The sequence below is a fragment of the Parambassis ranga genome, chromosome 8, assembly GCF_900634625.1.
Source record: "Parambassis ranga chromosome 8, fParRan2.1, whole genome shotgun sequence".
NCBI lineage: Eukaryota > Metazoa > Chordata > Actinopteri > Ambassidae > Parambassis > Parambassis ranga.
In genome coordinates, this window is record NC_041029.1 from 1,232,984 (window position 1) to 1,256,394 (window position 23,411).

Below are 23,411 nucleotides of genomic sequence, written 5' to 3' on the forward strand. Positions count from 1 at the left end.
AACAAAAGATAATTTGACATATTCTTTAAAGCTAAATAAATACATAAAATACAATAAATACATTTGATGTTTTTTAAGGTTCGAGAACTGCATTATTATGATTTAAATAGTAACAATATATTCAATATAGTAATATTGTATTGTTAGTGTGGTTGCTGCTGAATACAGAGGTCCTTATGTGTTACACTGGAGTGCCTAAAGGAAGAGAGATCCTGCATGGCTGTGTAGGCAAATGAGTCACCAAAAAGTAAAAGTAGAAACAAGTCTGTGCAGGATCATTCTGTGACCTTGAGTCAGAGCTGTGAGAATTCTGTCTGCTGACCCAGCCCAGATCCAGCTAAGTGTCGGGATTTAGCTGCAATTCTGCATAAAAAAAAAAATCACAAAAGCTTGGCTTGGCTCACGTCCCAGTACCCTGCAGTGCAACGAGCCAAAATTCCTGCCTGTGTTTTTAAGTTCTCAGCACTTTGTACCCCTAGTGAATGTCACAGCCTTCAAGGGGGTGGAAAAGAGAAATTTATACTGTAAACCATTTTTGTGCTGAAACCGCAGAGGAGGGACTCTTGCTAGCTGGTAAACACTGACGTCTTTGTGCAGTTGTGGACAAAAAAGCTAATCTACATGTGTCCCCCGCACTCTGTATTCTTTGCTCCTCGGCTGTTATTAGGCTTCCATCCCCATGGCTTGTGTTGGAGGAGGTGCCAGAAGGACTGTGATCTCTCATGCTGAGTCTCACAGGACAGAACCAACGTCTTTAGTAAATAAGTTGTTGCTGCATAGCACGGGCAGGTGTTATATTATTTGTTATAGAGCTACACAAACTGCTGCAGGTTTCTGTCACACCATCTACCCTAAAAACACAAAAAAAACATTTAATGATGTGACTGCACCTCATGGTGTAACTCACCTGCTTGCTGAGTGCGCCCTCTGGTGGGCAGGGAGCGGGGTCCATCCCCTGCAGCGTTGAAGGCAGCCACACTGATCATGTAGGTGGTGTAGCCCGTCAGGTTTTTAAGCTTCACTCCGAGCTCGGGCAGGAACAGAGTGCGCAGGCGCTCTGTCTCATTCTGGAGCTGGAACTCCCAGAAATAGATCTATAAAGAGAATGAAAGGATCAGGATTCTGTTTTGAAAATATATTAATATGAAAGACATGATGTAAGCTTGCTTCATGCTCTTGTAATACATACAAAAATAAGACACATTATTGATACCTTGTAACCCTGTATGTCACCATTCTGTGCATCCAGTGGAGGCGGGTCCCATGTGACATCCAGCTGAGTGGCTGTTGATGATTGGACCACCATGTTTTGAGGCGGGGCTGTCGGGACTAGAATGTGACAGGGTTTAAATAATACATCTGATTTATATATTAGAAATAAAAATAATAATAAAATACCAACATACCCGCCTCTCCAACAAACACCTCCTGCGGTGTGCTGCTAGGACCCTCCCCCACAGCGTTGTACACACTGAGGCGGACCTCATAGCGTTTGTGTTTACTCAAATCTGCAAGAAAAGCTTCCATTGTAGCTTAAGAGTTAAGATGAAAGAGCAAAGAGAAGTTCCTCAGAGGCACACAGCTTTAGTGACGGCCGTGGTGAAACATCACAAATTGAACAAAAAGAGACTGTGGGTTAGAATAATGAGACACACTGACGAAAAGATGGGGTTGTTGTAGGGACACGGGGAAGATTTGTCAGTGATTAAAAAGTAGGGAAGCATACTGAAATAATGACAGGACAGCTTGGAGAGATTAAAGTCATACACACACAATAAGAATCTGCAGTGGCCCCTCAGTGACTGCAGCTGAGTGGGAGGATGGTATAAATTATTATACAAATGTATATTTTATGGAAATAAAACACAGAAGATGGGATGCAAACAGACGGAGAGTGATGGAACAGAAGTTTAAAAGAAGATGTAAGACTTACTGTCCAGCTCATATTGTGTGAGGGAGGATTCACTCAAGTTCCTGATGCTGTAAGGAGCTGAAAATAGGAAAATGGGAAAATGGGAAGGGTCAGGAGAGAAATTGGTAGATAAATTGAATTCACTTAGACTAACCCAGAGCCAGCAGACAGAAAACCTCAATGCGATCTTTGACACGCAGCTAAGCATCATGGGAAGTCTGTCTCTGCATTCTATTACCTCAAAAACATTCTGAAGTATAACATCTTCACTCTGAGTGACATGGAGAATCTTGTACATGCTTTTAAATCAAGCAGGCTGATTATTACTGATACTTATTTACATAAAAAACAAAAACAGTGAACAATTAGTATTACTATAGTCAAACTTATACTTCTATTTTTGAATTATAAAAAAATCCATTTTAATTTTAAATTCGATTTTGAAATCTTGTTTTGGTTCATCTGTCTGATCAGGCATTTGTAAAGCACTGTGACCTCCAACATCCTGGGTAAAAAGTGCTATACAAAACAGAAGAGGGTGGGAACAACAGCACGCTTCTGTTAAGCCTGCAGTAGCTACCGTAGCTATTAGTAGGCTCCACTCACCAGTCAGATCTGCCCAGCTGGCAGAGGGGCTGTTTACCGTGCGCACAGTGAAGCTGCGGAGTCTGTCATAGTGTAACTCTCTGTATCTGACCCGGAACCCCAGCAGGACTCCATTTATATGATCCTCTGCAGGAGGCTAGGAGAAGAGGAAGTCTGCTTAACATACACTAATCATAACCAAAAAAATTCACTATGCATTTTTCTATTTACAACCCACAGCGCTCATTTAGCAGTGTACCTGCCAGCGGATGAGCACAGACGTGGTGGTGTGAGGTGTAACAGACAGTATTGTCGGGGCTTTGTCTGGGGCTAGAGAAGATGAAAAAAATGTGTTAGCACACCAGCATAGCTGTGAAAAGTGATATGTAATTCAAACAGTCTGGTAGAGAACAGCTTGAGAGTCAACACACACTCTGTTGACGTAAAGTATTCACTGTGAAAATCCAAAGTCAAAGCATGAATGCAAAGGCATGCTCACACAAAGGGCTCCTGTACAACACAGTGGAAAGCAGCAGATAATGACTTGTGTTGAGGGATGCTCCTACCATCCTGTAACGTGGTAATGGCCTCGCTCTCTTGACTGTATTCACTGTCTCCAATGTCATTGGTGGCTTTGATGCGGAACTGGTAAGAAGTGAAGGGCTTTAACCTTAAAGGAAGAAAAGACGTGAATCGTGTTTATAGTTTTTGACTGCACACTCAATTGTATGAAATTATATTCAGGAATATGCAAGCAAACGTTTTTATTTACTTATCCACAATGTAGGAGTGCGTCTCATGGCTGACTGATGCAGAGTGGACAGTCCAGTTGCTGTCCGGCAGCTCTCTGTACTGGACAGTGTAGTAACGAACCGGGGACAGGCCGTCGCTACCTGGTTCCCATGACAACAGCACCCTGCGAGCTTGAACTTCCTCTTGAGGCACTGTAGGGCGGCTTGTGGGTTGAGGTCGAGCTGAACACACACACAGCAGCTCTCTCAAACTTATATAAACTAATATTTAGAGGTGAGTGACTTAAATGATACATTTCAGCTGGAGTGCTTTGGCCATACCTCTCTTCTCCGTTGTGACCACCAATGCCTCTGCAGCCTCCCCCCAACCTTTCCGTGTCTGAGCCGTGAGGCGGAATACATAAACCAGTTCTGGTTTGAGTCCAGTTGCTGTGTACTGTCGCGTGCTGGGGCTTAGCACGTCCACGGTCGCAGCGTTGCTGTTGGAAGAGTTTCTTCTGTATGTGATCTGATAGGCTAAAGGCAAAATGGATCAGCAATGAAGCACAATATAAATAAATGAGAAGCAACATGATTAGACATGTCTTCAATATCAGCTCCTCATTACTCTTTATTTTACTCCTCACTGCTGACGTTTGTGGCCAATGAATGAACTGCATCCTGTACCGTACAGGGCAAGGGAGCATTTCATGCATGGACTTGATAAATTCAGCTGCTCTGCTTATGGTGCACTGTTTTATGAATGTACATAGTGCTATGGCCAGTGAACCAGTTTGTTGATCAACGTTACAATCCTTACAAAGTAGCTACGTTATAGCTTTCAAGCTAAGCTTAATGCATCCAACCGACCCTGGGCTGATCTGGATGTGCTTTTGTTAATGGCATGATGACATGTACATGGCTAATCTCTCTGGCCAACCATCCCTACACTTACTAATTAACATTAGTTGTTAAGAGTTTTCAAAAATTAGCTACGCCATTGGTGGCTGGTAGAGGAGGTGCTGATAATTAAAGGGCATGTTTTATGCCCCATGATGACGGTAAAGCAACTATTTTCTTGTTTTGTTTTATTATTCCTATGAAGTGCCTACTGTATCTATGTTCCTCATAAAGATGGAAAGAAATAGTTGTCAGGGTTCTTGTGTATCCTTTTCTTACTATGTTATTTGCTGATCATGGTTACAGTTATCTCATGATTAATAGTGAGGGTTCATCCAGTCACCAGTCACAGTGTGTTCTTTACACACAGTTTTCTAAAATTTCTTATAAACCGCAAGACCAGCTTATTTGTGGCCACTCCAGCCCTGGGAATTTGGATGACATTTTCTACTTTCTACTGTGCATTAAGCAGGGGAGCAGCTCATAGTATCAGCATTAACTTCAAGCACTCTTGAAGTAAACATAAATGACACCATCACATTTACAGGCTGCCAAAGGCTCAAAGCTCAATTGAACTTATCTTATACACAATCAGTTTACAATTTAGCAATAAACTGGTCTACATTGTATGATCGACAGCCTTGCTCTTTAAAGGTGCCATTCAAATAAACTTCCAATACCTTGACATGACTTTATCTTACAATATTATATAAGATCACAAATAATTGTAAACTCACCCAGAATAATGCCATTGGGCTGAGCAGGTGGCTGCCAGATGAGCCTGACTGAGGTGGTTCTGACTTCTGGAAAAAGAATTCCAACTGGAGGGCCCGGTACTGTAATAATAACATTTAAATAAGATAAACCATAAATTAGTGGTGAGTAAAGGTATACCGTACCTAAATATTATTAGGTATACCTTTATTTGCTTTAAAAATGCAATTTTTATTCCATGGTTTGGAATTTTTTTTTTTTACCATCATCCAAGGTTCTCTCTAGAATGGATGGCGAGCTCCTTCCATCTCCGATCCGTGTGAAGGCCAGCACCTGGATCTCATAGAGAATATACTTTCCCAGGCCGGTCAGCTGAACACTGTGACTGGTGTTGCCCTCCACTGTCCAGAAGCTGGGGTCTGAGTCTGAGTCCTTTTCCTTATACACAACCTGAAAGACACAGCTGTGATGTGAGAGTGACGACAATCAGAAGATAAATACGTTTTCATATGATTCACAAATAAGACCTTGTAGCCTAGGATGAGTCCATTTCGGTCAGCCTCTTGGACTTCTCCCCATCGCACAAGGATGCTGCTGGATGTGGTGGCGAATGCTGATACATTAGTGGGACCGCTAGAGGGCACTGCAGCAGCAGACAAACGTCATCGGTTACAACCTAGCACAGATACCTGCTTGATTAATTAGGATACATTTATTTTCCTCACCTGACTCCCTGGTCCTGCCATGGACTGGCTGACTCCAGGGTCCAGAGCCAATACCATTAATGGCCTGAACTCTGACCTCATACTCAGTCCACTCTTCCAAGTCCTCTATAGTGAACTCCCTCTCCAGGCGGTCCATTATAACGTGGGACAGAACACCCCCTTTGGACCCAGCTTTGAAGTACTGGATGCGGTAGCCAACAAGATCTGGATTGCCATTGTACTCCCACTCTGGAAGAGGCTGAGAAGTTTGCAGTTTTTATTAGGCTAGATTAATAATACCACAAAGTGATTTCTCTGTAGTATGCTGATAACTCTACATAGCCATCAGGTGAGACACACTGAATAGCACTGTTATATTGCAGCAACTCTGCTTTTATATCCAGGTACATCCACCCCCAGCTGCGAAGGCACTGACAGTGATGATCATGGTCAGATGTAGTAAAGAACACATTGGTAAATCGCTGACGCAGAGTGCAGCAGTTATCAAGGACACAGTGCATGCAGCTTTCTGAAAGATCATCAGTAACATCGCATGTATTCATTCCTCATTTAGCAGGCCCATGAATACAGAAAGAAAGAAGGAGAAAATTGGTTAAATTATGGCTTTGTGACAAGAGAGATGCTTGTGAGTCAGTAATTTAAAACATTTACTCATCACTGAATATCAACCTTTTTGGTACTTGGATGTTTAATAGGCAAAATAAAATCTCTGATTTTAAGCTTATCTTGTGCATCCAACTAAGCCAATGGCATTTTATACATCCTAACTTTAATTAAAATACTTTATAGTCACGCAGACACATCACAATACAACAATGTGTACAAAAGCTTGAGCTGAGGCTGGACCAATGTGGAGTGAAGCATGCCGTCTTACCACCCAGCGGAGCCACAGGCTGGTCTCACTGGCTGTGCGCAGGGTAACATTTGCGGGGGAGATGTCCGGAGGGGCCTGCAGTGTCTGGATCTTCCTGGAAGGCTGACTGGGAGGACTGGTGCCCACAATGTTAACCTGACGCATGCGAAACCTGTGACGAAGAAAACCAACGAATGAATAAATGTGAAATTATGATAGTCGAGTTTTTTTTATTATTATTCAACAGCTGGTCAGTAGAGAGTAATTAGAAGTAGTAGGGAGACTGACTGGGGCTCACATGCAACAAGAGGCAGCAGGCTGCGATCTGGGTAGTGCATGCATGCTCACCTGTAGAACGTATAAGGATTCAGATCCAGCACCTCCAGTGATCTAGCATCTGGTTCATTAGTCAGCTGTTGAACCATCAGCCACTCTTCATTCTCTCCAATTATTCCAATCTAAAAGCACAAGGTATTTAGTTTGCATCAGTAGCGGAGGGAAGTGAAAACATTTAGAGTGTGCACCATATTAAGACATTAGTAACAAAAAAACAAGTGGAATCTCTCACCTGAGCTTCAACCTGCCACCGAGAGATGGATGTCTTGCCATCGTAGCCAGGTTTGAACTGTAGGGTGACAGAGCGAGGGCCGATGTTGGAGATGGCTAAATTGGTAGGAGGACCGGGCAACTCTGTGGAACACAAATGAAGAGAGACTAATTAAAACAGTATTTTATATTAGGGTTAGGAAAGGAAAGACTCTTCTATTACTGGTGTGTTAGGAGATATTTTAAGCAGCAGTAAATTCTCCGGCCACTGACCTGGTGGTACCCCTGAGGATATGGTGGACGCAGAAAGCTGGCCTTGTCCCTTGGATGTCATAGCTGCTACCTGGATGGTGTAAGTAGTCAGAGCAGTGAGCCCTGTCACCTTGTACTCCTGGGTTAGGTTGGGCAAATAATGGGTCACCCTGGTGTTGGTGCGGTTGAACTCCTCCCATGAGATACGATAACCTCAGAGGCAAAGCACAGTGTTAAAATGAAGCAGAGGAGACGTGTCAATGTTAGACAGCCCTTTTTTTAATTGTCACCTGTGAGAACGCCGTTTTTCTCCTGTGGCTCCTTCCAGCTGACTTTTAGTGAGGTGTCCAAGATGTCTGTGAAACTAAGGTGTCCCACAGCACCAGGGGCTGTAGGAAGGATAAAGGCAGGCAGTAAAGAGTCTGGTATGTAATTATCTGTGAATTCTGTTTATGAGCATCTTGAAAAGGGACACATACTGTCTTCGTGTGTTCGTATCCGCTGAGGCGGACTGCGCGGCCCATCCCCAGGGGTGGTGAAGCACAGCACGGAGGTGTAGTACTCTGTGAATTTCTTAAGTCCTGAGATGTAACCAACATGAACACTGTCCTGGAAATTGGGGCGCACTGTCACCACAGTGACCTCGTTTGCACGGCCGGGTTCCCATGCCAAGAGCTGGAAATCACATGTGTGTTAGTGTGCACATTAAAATGCCTTTAAGGTGCTCATGAGGAGAATGTGCCAGGAGTGTCCTTCTACCACTGACCACTAGAGCGCACCAGTCGACAGAAAGGAGCTACCCACCTTATATCCTTGGTTGATTCCATTGATAAACTGTGGGCTCGGGGCACTCCAGGTAAAACGCACCGTGGTGGAGTTGACAGGCTCACCTTGTACATTTCCTGGTGGCACAGTGGGCACTGATCCAGAAGGAAAAACGAGAGATAAAGGCAGGGAGATTAAAGTGGAAGAGGAGTGGAGGAGGAGGCAGGCAGGGAGAATGGTGATGAGATAGGGAAGGAAAGTTGTAAATCTACCCAGTCAGACCAGCCTCATTCAGAGCGTGAGAATCAGGCTGAAGGAATTCTTATTTTGGCTCATTTGGAGAGGTGAGAACATGCCAATCAAACCGGGTGTGAGAGCGATTGCCTCAGGCTGCTTCCAGGTGAAGCCTGAAGCAGTTTGTTTGAAGAGAGCGTGCCTTTCTGATGTAACATCGGAAAACAGCCTGGAAGTCGCACATTAATGAATGTGATTGGCCAGCGTTGGCCCCCTGTCCACACATTATCCTTAATTCTCTTTGAATATAAATGCACATCATGATCTGCTCTTTAATAGAGTGAGTGACGGAAGCATCCAATTAATGAGGGCTGAGCATGAATGCTTTGTTCACTGTCATTACTCATTGACAGAGGTTTGCATGATGAAATTATTATTTATTTTTTGCAAGACAAGTGAAATGGAAATAAAAAGCGATGTTTGCCATATCTTGCAGGTTTCATAGTTGTGCTAATTAATTACACAGAATGGCCTTGTGTTTCTTTAGAAATGTGCTATATTTGTTTATGCAACTAGTCTGATTTGGGCCTGAACTGATTACAAAGGGTTACAAAGTGGCAAGCAGATACAAGAAACTGTAAGAATTTGACACATTTTATAATCATCTTCACAAAAGAAATCCCTCGATATGAAGCAAGATATATCTGTACATGTTCACTTGTCATGATTCTGCATTCTGTTTTTTTATTTTAGTGTGAGAGTTTTCATGGTTTGCTTTGATTGTTTCCCTTGATGTCCTGAGTATCTGGTTATTTTGTTATTTCCATGGTTTGTTGGATAGTAGGAGTCTGATTCTTCTTGTGTCAGTTTTAGACCCTGTTTACACATAGCCGGGTATTTTGAAAAACAAATATTTCCTTCCCTCTGTTTTCCAAAATAACATTGTGCACACATCATTGTTTTCAAAAAAGGTTCCGTTTACATTAACCCGCATAAATACGCTCCCAAGAGCCGTCATAACTACGCCAGGCCTGTGGGTGGCAGTGTAGGAAGAAGGAGAACACCGTGCAAGCCAATCAGAAGCCTCATCGACGTGTTGATTCCAAAATTGCTGAACCTGGAGACCTAACTCCTCTACATACTAAGAGGAGCTGTATTTTTAAATGCAAACACGTAAAAACTGCTGACACCAACAGAAATGCAAATGCTACCCGGAATGCTTTCATTACTAGACTACAGCTGCTCTGGCAGCCGTACTATGCAAAAAAAGGTCGCACCAACTGACACGCAGACTGCCGCAAACTCCGTTTTTCTCAGTTTTTGTTCACATTGAAACGCGAATATGGCGTTTTTCAAAATCTCCACTTTTGCCGGAGTTTTTAGAAAGATTCATTTTCAGAGGTGAAAAATCTGTTTAACTGTAAATAAAAAGGCACAAACGAAGGGAAAAGTCTCAGTTTTTCAAAATGCCCGTGTATGTGTAAACAGGGTCTTACTTCCTGGTTTTTTCCTCCTTGTTGATTACCTGCCCTGGCCCTAATGTGTGTCACCTGTGTCTTGTTGTCTTCCCTGTGTATTGAATGTCTGTGTCTTCCCTCACTCTTTTGCCGGATTGTCTTGCGTCTTAAGCCTCCAATACACTGTGCGATTTTGGGGAAGTCTGTATTTAGCACCAAGGAGGACAGGAAACCCACACACATGGACCAGGACCTGTTGTTTGACAGGTACACACACTGGAACACAAACTGGGAGTCATCAGGACCCTGCAGCACAGAGCACAAACTGTACCAACCAGCTCAGAGATGAAGAAGAAGGAGCAACACCACATCAGGAAGGCCCTGCAGACCTGTGGCTACCCGAAGTGGGCACTCATCAAAGCCACAAAAACAAGACCCCCCAACAACAAGAAGAAGGACAACACCCGGCGGAGAAAGAACATCTCCATTCCATGTGTCAGGAGTATCAGAGAAACTCCGCAGGATCTTCAACCACCATGACATCCCGGTCCATTTCAAACCGATGACAACACTGAGACAGAGACTGGTTCACCCGAAGGATAAGATTCCCAGGGAGAAACACAGCAATGTGATATATGCAGTCCAGTGCAGTGAGGAATGCTCTGATCTGTACATTGGAGAAACTAAACAACCACTCCACAGAAGAATGGCTCAGCACAGGAGAGCCACCTCCTCAGGACAAGACTCAGCTGTTCACCTCCACCTCAAAGACAAAGGACACTCCTTTGAGGACAACAATGTCCACATCCTAGACAGAGAGGAAAGGTGGTTTGAAAGAGGAGTCTAGGAAGCCATCTATGTTAAGCTGGAAAAACCTTCCCTTAACAGAGGTGGTGGCCTCAGACATCATCTTTCTACCACATACAATGCAGTGATTCCATCCATTCCCAGGAAGTTTGCACATACTCACAGCAAGAACAAAGGGCTGTCAACCAGTCCCCCTCCGGCAGTTTCATAGTCGTTAGCCAGTCGTTAGACACACCTGGCCCAGTCAGCCAGAACATCACAGGTAAGTATGGAAACATTCAGTGCTATTGTTTTTTAAGCTTTTACCCAGACCCACCCACTGAGGTCTGTAACCACATATAAACCATGTTTCCCCACCAAAGAGTTAGAACTGATGAAGCTGCTTGGATGAGCAGCGAAACGTCTTCTAGAAAACTCTACAAGTCCAGACGCCTTGCTTCAACCTTCTCTACGTATGATGACCTGAATGACTGAGAATCGATGTCAAGTCAAAGCTCATGATGTATGTGCGCACACTGTCTGGTGCAATGGTCGGCTGCGCCATCACTGCTCACACTACACGTGAATACAGGTGCTCAGGTGATCACATTGAACCGGAAATTAAACATGTCTAACCCGGAGCTGTTGCTGTTTCATAGGAAAAATCTAAGTCACAAGCTGTGCTGCGTGTTGCTGCCTCAGCTCATCAAATATAGCCTCCATCAATTCTGTCCAATGACGTTTGGGCGCCGCCATGTTTGTTATCATCTAAAACAATTTCGTGTAGGTGCAGTGATGTCAAGCGTGTTCGGCAAACGCATGCTCAGTGGGGAAAAAAACTGAAACAACTTCTGACACAAAGAGCCAAACTGGGTTGATAAGGCTTCTGATTGGCTTGCAGGGCTTTCTCTTTCTTCCTACACTGCCACCCACAGGCCTGGCGTAGTCATGATGGCTCTTGGGAGCGTATTTATGCGGGTTAATGTAAATTGACAGTTTTTTGAAACGATGATGTGTGCACGATGTTATTTTGGAAAACCGAGGAAAGGAAGCCTCGTTTTTCAAAATACCCGTTCCAAGTGTTCCAGCAGTTATTCTCCAGTGATTTCCTTGGGTTCGACTTTTTAGTTAGTGTTTTTTGGATTTTTGCCGCTTTGTTGCTTACCTCCGCTTGCTTCCTGACTCTTGAGACTGCCTTTCCCCTGCTGTACTGTTGCTTGGTTGGACTGCTTTTGAGTCCAAACCACCTTGTGATCCTGACACTTGTTGCGTGACCAGGATGATAGATGAGCTCCATTTGAACAGACATTGGCACTATTAGTGCATATTTAGTTTCTCCTTGTTTAGCCTCAGGTAGCAAGCTACTGGGGTGTAGGTTAGCTAGTTTTTAGATGTTAACAGCTGAGTTTCGAATTATTTTGCAACACCTGGTTATGTTAGAATTAGGTCACAGGGTCACATGTCTCACTCTGTTTCATGTGATCATGATGATTTTCTGCTGCCTGCATTTTGTCCCTATTAGGTAAATACATATGTTTAAATAGTAAGGGAATCCATTGTTATTATCCATACAGGCCCATTTTTAACACGCACTATAGTAATAGTGGTATTATCAAATGAACCAAAAAGCCTTTGTACTGTGTGCATTGTTCACTACAAAAAGCTAGTATATATTAGTCTCATATCTTTGCACAGCTGCTCGCAGAGAGCAGACACCGTCCATCAGGTGAAATCTCTCGGGCACATCAGCATGTGACTCTACAACCTGTTTGGTGCCACAGTCTAATACCACAACACCTGTAAAATCGAACTCTGGAGCCTGTAAGTGTATCTGAACAGAGAATAACGTAACATAGGAAATTAAAACCCTCCCAGTTAAGGGTGCTCTTGAGAATATTTAGCAAGTCTGGTATAGAGATCTGTCTTCATGGAATGGATTTAACATGACAGGGATTCAAAGATATGTGAGCCTGTTAAGCCTTTTGGGGCTTTATATACAAGTTAAAGGAATTTCAAATCAAACTGGGAAGTCAGTGCAGCATATCTGAACCAAAAGCAATATCCTCTGTTTGGCAGTAGCATTTCAGACTCACTGTAATCTATGAATTGACTTGGACTGAATGCCAGTATAGGCAGCATTATTCAATCTGCTCGTAAAAACATAGATTAACCTTTCAACATATTGACGTATATGCAGTAGCCTGCTTCAGCTCTGTATCTTGACAGAGGCAGCTTCTTAATGTGGAGTCTAAAAGGTTGACTTCCACACTTAGTCTTAGCTGATGTTGAAATGAGAAGTAATAACAGAGATATGTGGATGTGTGGAAGCTAAAAAGCTCATAATTGTGTTCTAATTATACACAGTATGTGTGACTGAGGAAGCTTCCTGCTGCAGATGATCCGACACTCATCATCACCTCATGATTCATGTGCACAATCAATTATATCTATGCTCCGAAAGGCTGCCTACAGGTTGTCAATATTTGTACCACACTGTTAACACCTATGGCCAGAGCCGTTTCTGATCATTCATCCTAAAGTCTGGAAAATGTGTCATCTCAGGAAGAGCTGGAAGGAAGGTGTAGTACAAATGTTCACTTGTACACAAGTGTCAGTCAGACATTGATGGTGACGGGTGAAAGGCTGAGGTTGCTGTGACCTCAAAGTTGTCCCTTTCTTGTGATGGAAATAATCTGACAAACACCTTCTCAACTCATCATTGAACTCTTCACAAAATACATGAGTCTGGACAGACAAGGTTGTAAACAACAACCGAACAAGGCGGTGATTCTAGTTCTTTTATGTGAAGCGCTCTGTCAAAGAGAGTCAGAAAAAAAGCCTCAGTGACAGTATGTTTTCTCAAGGAAGCACCAATTTTAAAAGACAAATAAATGCTCTGTATTTGTCGAGTGATTTTCTACCTACTCAGATTTCCTATTCCTTTACAGTTACACAATCACACAACAATGATTGACCAACTTCAGGCTAAATGTCTTGCCTAAGGACACAGGCTGAGCATTGAACTGCCAAGCTTCCAGTTAGTGGTAGCTTGGTACCCGAGCCTCAGCCGTCAACATAAAAACATGACATACACCACACAAACAATCTAACAAAGGAAAGATCGAGACAAATAAAAGGTATTCTTAAATAAAAACACAAAAACTTTACCACCAGATTACAGCAATTATAAAGAATCTGCACAAAAAAGTGTTCAAAGTACACAATGTGAAGAAAAAAAAGGATGTGGACACTATTTGTGTGGCCTTCATTTGAGATGAGCAATTTATGCTACATGTTAAACAGTAAACACACTCATTCACCATCACTAAAGCTATGATTAGTCAATGAATGGAAGGCTGTATATTCTGACTTATGGACAATATGTCACAATATAGATAAGGCATTGATTCAATACAATCAATCAGCAATACAAACAATAATCTGTTGCATCTTTTGTAATTATACAGCACAATTAAGAGTTCTCACTAACTTAACTGTGGTCATTTACTTTGGATCAATTAATGTAGTGAGCCTTGCTGCTGCGCTGTGCTGTTGATATCTGACTAATAGAGGAACAAATTGTGTGTGTGTGTCACTTCAGTGTTGGTAACACAACTATGTTGTGGTAAAAAGTTGTAACAAGCATCTAATAAAAAAAGGCATGTCCTGTTCTCACCTCCTTGCAGAGTCCACTCCGTGACTTTGTGGCTGTAGGTACCCCTCCCTGCTCCATTGTATGCTGCCACCTCGATCTCATAGTTGGTCCAGATGATAAGGTCCTCTAGGAGCAGACTGGTCTGGTCTGGGTTGGTGATGTTCTTCATCTGACAGTCCACTGGAAGCCCTGACAGACAGTACCTGGTGACAGCAGAAGTGACAGAGAGGGGAACACATAGATGGACACAATATAAATAAATTAGGACACCGATTCTGTGAAAGAAAAGAACTGGAACAGAACCTAGGCGAACAAGTATAAAATGGTCACAAAAAGAGAGGTGACAACAGTTGAATGGAGAGGAAGGTATTTAATTGGCACCAATTATTCTGCAGCAGCAGCGAGCAGGAATGAAGTGAAATGGAGAGGAAGAAAAGGAGCTGACATAACAGTTATTATCACATCTGAATGGCACTGGCCCTGACAGGCACCTATCCTTGGGGGGGGGGTGGCTTGTCATGGTCTTCTTACCTGATGATGTAGCCCTGGAGTGGACCATTCTGATGGCTCTCAGGGGGCGGCTGCCATTGGATCATGATGGACTGATTGGTGCGGCCACTTGCGATGACTGTCTGAGGAGGGGCACTGGGAGGCTCTTCTGGGAGAGTCAGTCTGAAGCGGCGAGGAAGAAAGAGTGCAGCCATGCATTCATTATGACAGGTTTCTGCATATTTCCATTCCATTTCATCATACACATTAAATCATTATAAAGGCCGCTTTATATTGTATTTTCTCAGAACACCATAAAGGAAAGTTGGTGTAAGCGTAGCTGCGTCTCTTTGTCCGAAGCATCGTCTCTACAATACTGTCCGCAGAGAGACAGCTTGCTGTGGCATGGAAAAAGATCAAAGAGGCCTTGGTGAAAATAGAGCAGCACAATGGAGAGACAGCGAGAGCAAGAGAAAGATATAAGAGAACAAGAAAGAGAGATCCAGGCTGACTTTTCCCTTAAGTCAATTTAAGATGACATCTTGATTTCTTCCCAGTGCACGGGAGCACGGCTCTGGAGGAGATAAAGCAGAGAGTTTAGGATCAAAGAGGTGTGCCGGAGAGATGTCTCAGAAAAGCCCTGAACTCGCTGATGCTCAGTCACCCTCCTGGGGTGCACTCTTGTCTGGGCCGATTCACACAGGAATTCAGCTCTGTAATCTAGCGCCTTGGGAAAAAAAGGGTGTTTGCTGCAGTGTTTCTTACTGCAGGAAGTAAAAGGATTGTGTTGATGTGGTGAAGGTCAGATGTGTATAGGTGACTCGTGATGAGCTTAGAATGTGTGTGTGTGTGTGTGGGCCTGTGACTGTTACTTCACTTGAGATTCAGGTCTGTGTTGAGCCTCAGACTCTTTCAAGGCTCTCTGTATTTTCCTCATGAAGTACAGCAAAGGCACTTAATAGGAGGAAGAGAGATGAAGCTGGGTCAGCGCACCCATCAAGTTTTCACAAAGCGCAATTTCAGCTCATTCATAGTTTTATCTTGAAAAGGCCCATTCCCGAAGCCGGCTCATCTCTCTCTCTCTCTCTCTCACTCCCACAGGAGCCAAGACCAAAAAGTGGACTTACAGGAAATCACAGGATTTTCTTTTGAACTGCCAAGGCGAAGGAGGAGAGTGGGTGCTTCCAGAACAGTAAGAAAAAACCTCTTCTCACAGCCATGTAGCAACAATTGGTAATATTCAGCAGATGCAGAGGATCTAACAGCACAAACACCCACCGGTCAGTCTCCTTGCTGAACTGGCCTCTGCCCACATCGTTGACAGCACACAGGCGGAACTGGTACGAGCGTGCAGGGATGAGGCCGCCAACGGTCACCCCAGTAGACTCTGGTTCAATGTTGGCCAGCAGTACCGTCCAGGGGGCATCTGAGACACAGAGCATGCACACAGACAGAGCTATGAGCAATAGCTGGTGAATGGTAAATGACCTTGTGAGGGCATTAAGATTCTTCATAAAAAAACTCATCATTGTTATTTCTGGCTGTTATCACACACCATTCTTTCATTTTCAGTAATATTACAGCAGCTGCAGAAAAAACAACAAAAAAACAAGTCATTTATTTTGCACATACTCCATCTAAATATCAGATTGCAATTCAATTATCACAAAACACAGATCCCATCTGCATCCTTAGATCCATTTTTCTTTTAATGAGTTGTCATATTTTCAGTTAGCCTGGGCTCCAGTGAGAAATGCTCTGCTCTTTGTTGGTAAAAAGAATCTTTGATTTTATCATGTGGAATGGAGACATCAATATGTTAGGCTCCCACTGATCATTACAAAAAGCACACAGGTGAGAAAATTGAGTTATACTGATTGCAGGAGGTATGTGAGGACGCAACTGCCAATTTTAGGGAGATGATGGAGGTAATATAATAGGAGGGATCGCAAATTGGCGCTTCCTGGGAGAATAATGTAGCAATATTGCTTTACAAGAAAACAATAAAAGTCATGTTTTTGTGCATTGCTGATGGCAGGGTTCCTCAACAAATTACAGACTCCCAGATCCAGATCTCCAGACTTCCTCATAGTTTACTACAGAAAGGGCCACTGTAAATAAATATCGGGTTCTCACTTTTTTGGTAAAATTTACCCTCAGTTCTGAGATTTAAAAAAAAAAAACTATGTCAAATTGTGCACATGCAACAGTAATCAAGTTATTCTCATGCATTCTCATTCTCATGCATCACTTTTAATTTTATGCTTGTTTGTATAAAAAAAAATCATCTAGTGCGTCTATCGAACATTTAGATTTAATCATGTGAGCTGCAGCAGGTGCTGCTGACGATCAGTCCTTGATGGATTGATCATCAGCAGGTGTACAGACCTCTATAAAAACATGTTTTGGCAGTTTGCTGCTCTGGAGCATTCAGGTGTGTGTTAACACGAGAAAGACACAGAGAGAGAAAGACATGAACAATGGTGTCACTACAGGCCTCACTGAGCATGCTCAGTGTTCATGTGACAGCACAAGGAGAAGACTGAACAAGTACAGTTTGTTTGAAGGGTGACCAGGAGCACATAGAGGCACGACTGAGGTTCCCTAAAGTGCATCTGAACAAAGAACAACACTTGTGGAACAATGTCCTATGGACAGATGAGACAACAGTGGAGTCATTTGGTCTTAATGCTCACCACCATGTCTGCTGGAAACCAAACACAGCCTTTCAGCAGACACACCTCATACACACTGTCAGCACGGTGGTGAATGCCCAAAAACCTCAATATGAAGCATTGAAGAACGGACTTATCTTACTGTTCTGATTCAAATGATTGCTGCTAAAGGTTATTGCTACTGAATCATTGGGGCACTTGTTCCAGGAACCCTGTCATACTGATGTAGGTAGTGAAAACTCACTGTTTTCTGAGACCTCCAGGATGTAGCGTATCAGAGGGCTGTTGCCATCAAAGGCTTGGGCCCATGTCAGATTGATGGCCCTCTTCTCTGTGGTACTCAGAGCTGCTATTGGGTTTTCAGGAGCATGGGGCAGCTGCCTGTTTGTAGACAGAGAAATAGATTCAGACAAGAGAGGCAGCAAATGACAGAATGAAACTGAGAGCTTCTTGTTGTAAATATTAGAGGTTTGATGGATTAAAGAGGAGAGCAGTGATAAAGCCACAACAGTGGAGGAAGCATCCATCCATCATGTCCAGGTCAGACATAAATACAGACAGTGAGATAAGGACGGGTGAGTCGTGAGCAGACCTGACTCGGAGGTGGGCGCTGCGGGAGTCATTGCCACCCACTGAGGTCACCCTGCAGGTGTATGTTCCAATGTCACCCGACCACGTCTGGGAGATGTGCAGGGTCCCGTCGGGATCCAGGCGCAGGCGGGGTGATGTGTTCACGTCAATCACAGAGCCGCTCTTCTCCCACACATACCTGCAGGTGCATGCACAAGTGTGTTAAAGTGCAACGCACTCACTCTTTATTCCAGAGTGTTGTGTGACAGTACATTCATTTACCTTGTTTGAGTTCTCAGAAGGTGCTGACACTGATGGCAAGCACACACACAGTACACAACCTATACTCCATGTTATAGCCACAAGCACACACATACTATGAGCTCCTGTGATTAATTGCGACTATTTGGGCTCTCCAGCTAATCTCTGCTGTGTTTCGTTTAATTAAAGGCGCTGTCTGAAGTTATTACTCTGTTTACATATTCATCTGTTTACTCTGCAATCTGATCAATGTCGCAGGCCCACAGGTGACAAGCACTCTAATCGCTGGGCTACACACACATCACTCCCTCAGAGACAGACACATGTACACACACTCCTCATCCTCAAGACCGTCTGAAGAGCGAGAAAACCGACAGGCTAATTCCTCAATCTGAGTCGAAGAGTTTCTGAATGTTCCCATAGTCCTCTGAGGGTAGATTAACGCTGAGATCTATCGCAGATTTTATAAACTAATTAAACACTGATACCCAAGCTTGATTTATACATGTTGAATGACGTGAATGAAATGTTCCTACACATCCTACAGTCTCTACCTCATGGTGACGCTGGGGTCATGGGTCACACCGCAGTTCATGACAGCCTTGGTCCCTTTGATGACACTCTGGTCTTGTGGCGGTTTAGTGATGCGGGTACGTGCTGTGAAAACACCCAGAGTGATGAGAGACTGTGTTTGAACAGTAAGACTGAACATAGCTATCTGGTCCTTCTTGATTCTTTAGTATTTTCAATGGGTGGAGGATTTGGCAAGACTTTCAAGGACTGGATCAAGTGGTCCTGATAGGACTGACGAACCTCTATCATGAGGAAAATTAACCAATCAGATAAGCAAATTACCAAAGAGGATACCACAATACACACATTTCTGAAAGGTAATACCATACATTCTGTTAGACCCATCTCCTGATCTTTTCATAGACAATTATTATTTTCAATTATTACAGATGGTAACTGTAGGTTTTAAAATAATTTCTTGAGAAACATTTTTCTAAATGTGTCTTAATAAAAATGTTTTCAAAGTCCAAAAACAATTCATGTATTGTATTGCCAATTATTTCCATGAAAATGATTTTAAAATTACATTGGATTATACTGGATTGTCATCATTATAATCAGGTGATGATGTGTCAGAATATGTAGTCAGTGTTCTGACATGGATTCTACGAGTATAAACAATGTATTCATGGTTTCCAGTTTTTTATATGAAACTAAAGCAACAAGAATTTGAAAAGCATCCATGTAATATAAAGGATTTGCATACAGCGACCAATGTCTGTTCTGCTTACCCCAGACCACCAAGTCAGCTGAGGCCTCATCAATGCCCCTGGAGTTACTGGCCATGCAGGTGTAGGTACCAGCATCTGACAGATGGGAGGGACTGATCAGCAAGCTGCCTGACTCCAGCAGGGTGAACCTGGGCAGCTGGACCGAACCACTGGCCAAGACCCGTTCACCTGGAAGTGATTGATGGTAAGGGATGGAGGAAAAAAGGCAGCAAGGTAGGAAAAAAGATTAGGGTACTGGAGAAATGTCAGGGTCCACAAATTCTGAATGTTTTTCCATGACAATTGAAAAGGCAGTATGATTACCCCACCCCCCCACTACCACTACCGTGCCATGCGGTTAGCCCACACACCTTTCTGCCAGGTAATGGCTGGCCGTGGAGCTCCTGAGGTCTCACAATGCAGGATGACTGACATGCTGTCAATCACTGCGCTGTCAGAGGGGCCCGCCGTGATGTTGGGGGCAATACCTGAGCGGGAAGCGGTCAGTCACACACACACATACACACAGAAACACATGTTCAAACTAAATCAGGTGAGACAGAGGTGATAATGAGAGGCATAAACAGCTTCCCCCCTAATAAAGAAGGCAGCAGCTAGAGCTTAATAGACTTGACAAAAGGGGCAGCTGTCAGATCTCATTCTCAGGGACAGCTCTGAGAATCTGACAAGGCGCCTCCATCTCTCTCTCCTGCTCATTCTCTGATTCAAAAATAGGCAATAATTGCCCAAGCATCCAAGGTGACATATCTGTCACTGCAAAGAGATATATAGATAGATGGGTGTAGGAGGGAAGACAGAAAGAGGGACAACAGAGGATTAGAAATGAGAACAGAAGAACGGGTTTAAGGAAGAGGGAGGGGAAGACAGAATTAATGCTGAAGGATTTTAAAGGGGACATACTAGTAACAGCTAGGTAGGTGTTTGTCTGGATCTCTCCTGCTAGATTGCGGGCAAAGCACTGAAACATCCCGGTGTCGTCAGGCAGGAGGCCGTTGATCTGCAGGCTGCCTCCTACCAACACCCTGTATCGGGGGATCTTCACCGGGCTGATGGGCACGGCGTCTTTATACCACACTATGTCTGGCTGTGGTGTGCCTGCAGAGGGAGGAGAGGATGTGTTTGACCCTCTTGGTGTTTTCTTGCTCTTTCCCAGAAAAAAACAGCACCAACCTTGCGCCTGACAGGGGATATCCACCACCTTCTCCATTTCTGCACTGATGTGACTTGGTGGCTCTTTTACAAAAAGAGGATATTCTGTTTTGAAGAAAAAAAAGATTGCTCCATTAAACACACAAAGGACACTTTTTGACCGGTCTCCTTCTTCAGAGCATTCGCACCACTCAGCACAATTAGTGAAATGACAACCCTTTTAACAGCACCATCCCTATTTGGATCAGTACCGAGAACATGCAGGTAGGCCCCGGCAGTGACCGAGGGCACGCTGCTGCTGCGGAGCGACGCCTCGCATTCGTAGTAGCCGCTGTCGCTGACCACGGGCAGACTGATGACCAATCGCCGGCCAAAGTCACGAATCCCCGTGTTGACCACCACCCCGTCTTTCCTCCAAGTGATACTCATCTTAACGAGGGGTCTGAAGGAGAGAGAGAAAAGAAGATGAAAAGAGAGCAGGAGACAGGAAGATCGCCTTTAATACAGATTTCTATTCCGTTTCAAGGTTACAGAGCATTGAGGGAGCCATGTGATACATCTGTCACTCTGATTAGGTCTTTGAATCGGAGATAATAGTCAGAATTCAGCTGGGGTTGTGTGAGATAGGAAGAACAGAGTGAAGCCTCGAGTCAAAGGAAAGAACGGAAGAAGAGTACAAAATGAGAGATGTGCGCAAAAAATGCGCTTTATCTGTTCAAACAAAAGATTTCCAGAAACGTTTCAGTCCGTGTTTTGGTGATGTCTCCTTATTACCTGGCATTGGCAACGCATTCCATGACAGCTTCGTTCCTCCCCACTGTTACACTTGTGTTCTTTGGGGGGACAATGATGGAGGGGGCGATGGGGTCCGCAGGTCCTCCCACATCTAGAAAAAGGTGAAAGAAGTCTTTGAAGCACATGCCTCCCCTTTAGATTCATCCCATGATCTGCCTGATCCAGCCTCCTTGAGCAGTACCCGTACATAAAGACTGACATCTGTCGCTATCGCCCAACTATTAACACCCCTGTCTGCCTCAGATCCCTTTTGTAGTGCGCACAGCATTTTCCTGAGCACGGTGTTAGCCGAGGTGTTAGAAGCCATTATGTAACGTAATTGAGACAAACACAAAAGGCGATTAAATGCAGCACCATCACTCACAAGCTTCACGGAGCCTCCAGCCAACCATCGATTCACTGCCCTCAATCAGTGATCTCTCTCTGAATCTGATCTCATTTTCTCCCACCACCCCTGAGTACGGATATGGTCCTGTGAACTTGTATGTGTCTGAGTGATTGGATGCATGTTTTGTGGGGGTCCATGTGAGCACGTTTTCAAGGCTGCTTAAGGTTAATGAGGTCGCTAATAAAGTTTTATTATTGTTATTGCCATTTTGTGCCACTACATTATCAGTCCCAACCTTTCACCGCTCATCTCCAAAGCTTCCTCTATAAACACTGAATAAATGTAGGAGCAGACCCTCTGGGTCTTCGCAAATTGTGAGATAAATTCAAAAATTAGAGAAGCTCAAAGTAGATCAGGCGTCCATTATGGAAAGGAGCCAATGAAGTGGCTCTGGCACCACACCAGGAGGCCCCGCTGGGTGCCTCTCTTTGACAGTTGGGCATAGACCGGGACTCACTGAGGGATTAAATCTTATAGCTGTCCTAGGAGTGGCTGGAGGATCTGCCAGGAAGAGAAACTGGCCAGCAAACTTTTACAATACATTTTATCAATTCATCCACCCATCTCTCAGGGCTGTGGTACCAACAGGTGGAGACCTCCATGTCTGCTGTAATTTCCACCAGCTGTGTGGAAGGTAGAATCCCTCCAACTGGTCCTGGCTTAGCCTCAGAAAAAGGGAATCTATTTCAAAAATGAAAAGTGTTGTATGTATTGTAAATGCTACTAAAACTGAACTTTAAAGATGGTGGTACATTTCAGTACACAGTGGACTGTGTACAGTGCAGCTAATTCCTTGGCACAGATGTACATTCCTCCAAGCCATCAAGCTCTCTGAGAGCTGATTTTTAAGTAGTGTATGTCTAATCCTGGAGCACATACTGTAATATATATTCATATGTTTTTTATCAGGGAAACTGCAGAATACATATGAGCAAGTGCACAAGATGAGACAGGAAACCCATGCTCTCATTTCAGAAACAACAACAAAAAACAAAAGGTAGACTACAGAATGAAAAGCATGGTAAACAGCAGTGGTATTTCAAGTGGCAGCAGATTAAGATCATATGGGTAAAATATGAATAATGAATCTGCAGCAGAGACAGGTGGAAGGAGCTGGGCTGCATCTTTTAACCAATACATCCATCTATTTTTTTAAATAGATGGATGTAGCCACAGGCGGAGCAGAGACTCCTAGGCCTCTCTGTCCCTGGCAAATTCCTCCAGCTCCTCCTCAGGAGTCTTAGCCACTTCCAGGCCAGCTCAGAAGATGTAACCCCTCCATAGGGTCCTGGGCCAGCCTCATACTCCCCGGCCAGATGGCGGTGCATGGTACTCCTTGAGAGAGAGTCAACCAGGGGGCACCAGATTCCTGAACCACCTCAACTGGCTCCTCTCAGTGAGTAAGCCTGGTCACCCTGTATGTCTGCCACATATATTCACTGTTAGAATTTGGTCATTTATTAGACTTCATGATATATATGTAGACTGAGTGGTTTTAGTTCAGTCCTTTCTTTACCATGGCAGAGGCTGCACCAACCCTGTTAATGACCGTTCTCTTTTCCCATCACTCGTAACCAAGACCCCGAGAAACCTAAACTCCTCCACCCCCTCACCCCAGAGGGCAGGGTGCCATCTTTTCCTGGGAGAGAATCATCAACTCGGATT

The 23,411-nt window shown here is 43.9% G+C and overlaps 1 protein-coding gene across 2 annotated transcripts in view; it reads right to left on the reverse strand.

The window, feature by feature from the left end:
* LOC114439658 (protein sidekick-2-like) overlaps positions 1-23,411 on the reverse strand; it is a 40,876-nt gene that overhangs the window by 8,977 nt on the left and 8,488 nt on the right. For both annotated transcript variants that reach the window (XM_028411751.1, XM_028411750.1), the window contains exons 5-36: positions 21,338-21,449; positions 20,815-21,005; positions 20,585-20,668; positions 20,315-20,509; positions 19,765-19,881; positions 19,415-19,582; positions 18,665-18,767; positions 17,872-18,048; positions 17,524-17,660; positions 15,883-16,030; positions 14,647-14,787; positions 14,137-14,318; positions 8,023-8,138; positions 7,698-7,893; positions 7,509-7,607; positions 7,240-7,431; positions 6,989-7,110; positions 6,769-6,878; positions 6,442-6,592; positions 5,568-5,805; positions 5,370-5,485; positions 5,106-5,292; positions 4,866-4,964; positions 3,571-3,765; positions 3,270-3,471; positions 3,064-3,167; positions 2,757-2,827; positions 2,519-2,654; positions 1,934-1,990; positions 1,407-1,508; positions 1,214-1,329; positions 908-1,094 (exon numbers count right to left, since the gene is read on the reverse strand). In XM_028411751.1, coding sequence (XP_028267552.1) covers positions 908-1,094; positions 1,214-1,329; positions 1,407-1,508; positions 1,934-1,990; positions 2,519-2,654; positions 2,757-2,827; positions 3,064-3,167; positions 3,270-3,471; positions 3,571-3,765; positions 4,866-4,964; positions 5,106-5,292; positions 5,370-5,485; positions 5,568-5,805; positions 6,442-6,592; positions 6,769-6,878; positions 6,989-7,110; positions 7,240-7,431; positions 7,509-7,607; positions 7,698-7,893; positions 8,023-8,138; positions 14,137-14,318; positions 14,647-14,787; positions 15,883-16,030; positions 17,524-17,660; positions 17,872-18,048; positions 18,665-18,767; positions 19,415-19,582; positions 19,765-19,881; positions 20,315-20,509; positions 20,585-20,668; positions 20,815-21,005; positions 21,338-21,449 — 4,551 coding nt within the window. The remainder of the gene's footprint in view (positions 1-907; positions 1,095-1,213; positions 1,330-1,406; positions 1,509-1,933; positions 1,991-2,518; positions 2,655-2,756; positions 2,828-3,063; positions 3,168-3,269; positions 3,472-3,570; positions 3,766-4,865; positions 4,965-5,105; positions 5,293-5,369; positions 5,486-5,567; positions 5,806-6,441; positions 6,593-6,768; positions 6,879-6,988; positions 7,111-7,239; positions 7,432-7,508; positions 7,608-7,697; positions 7,894-8,022; positions 8,139-14,136; positions 14,319-14,646; positions 14,788-15,882; positions 16,031-17,523; positions 17,661-17,871; positions 18,049-18,664; positions 18,768-19,414; positions 19,583-19,764; positions 19,882-20,314; positions 20,510-20,584; positions 20,669-20,814; positions 21,006-21,337; positions 21,450-23,411) is intronic.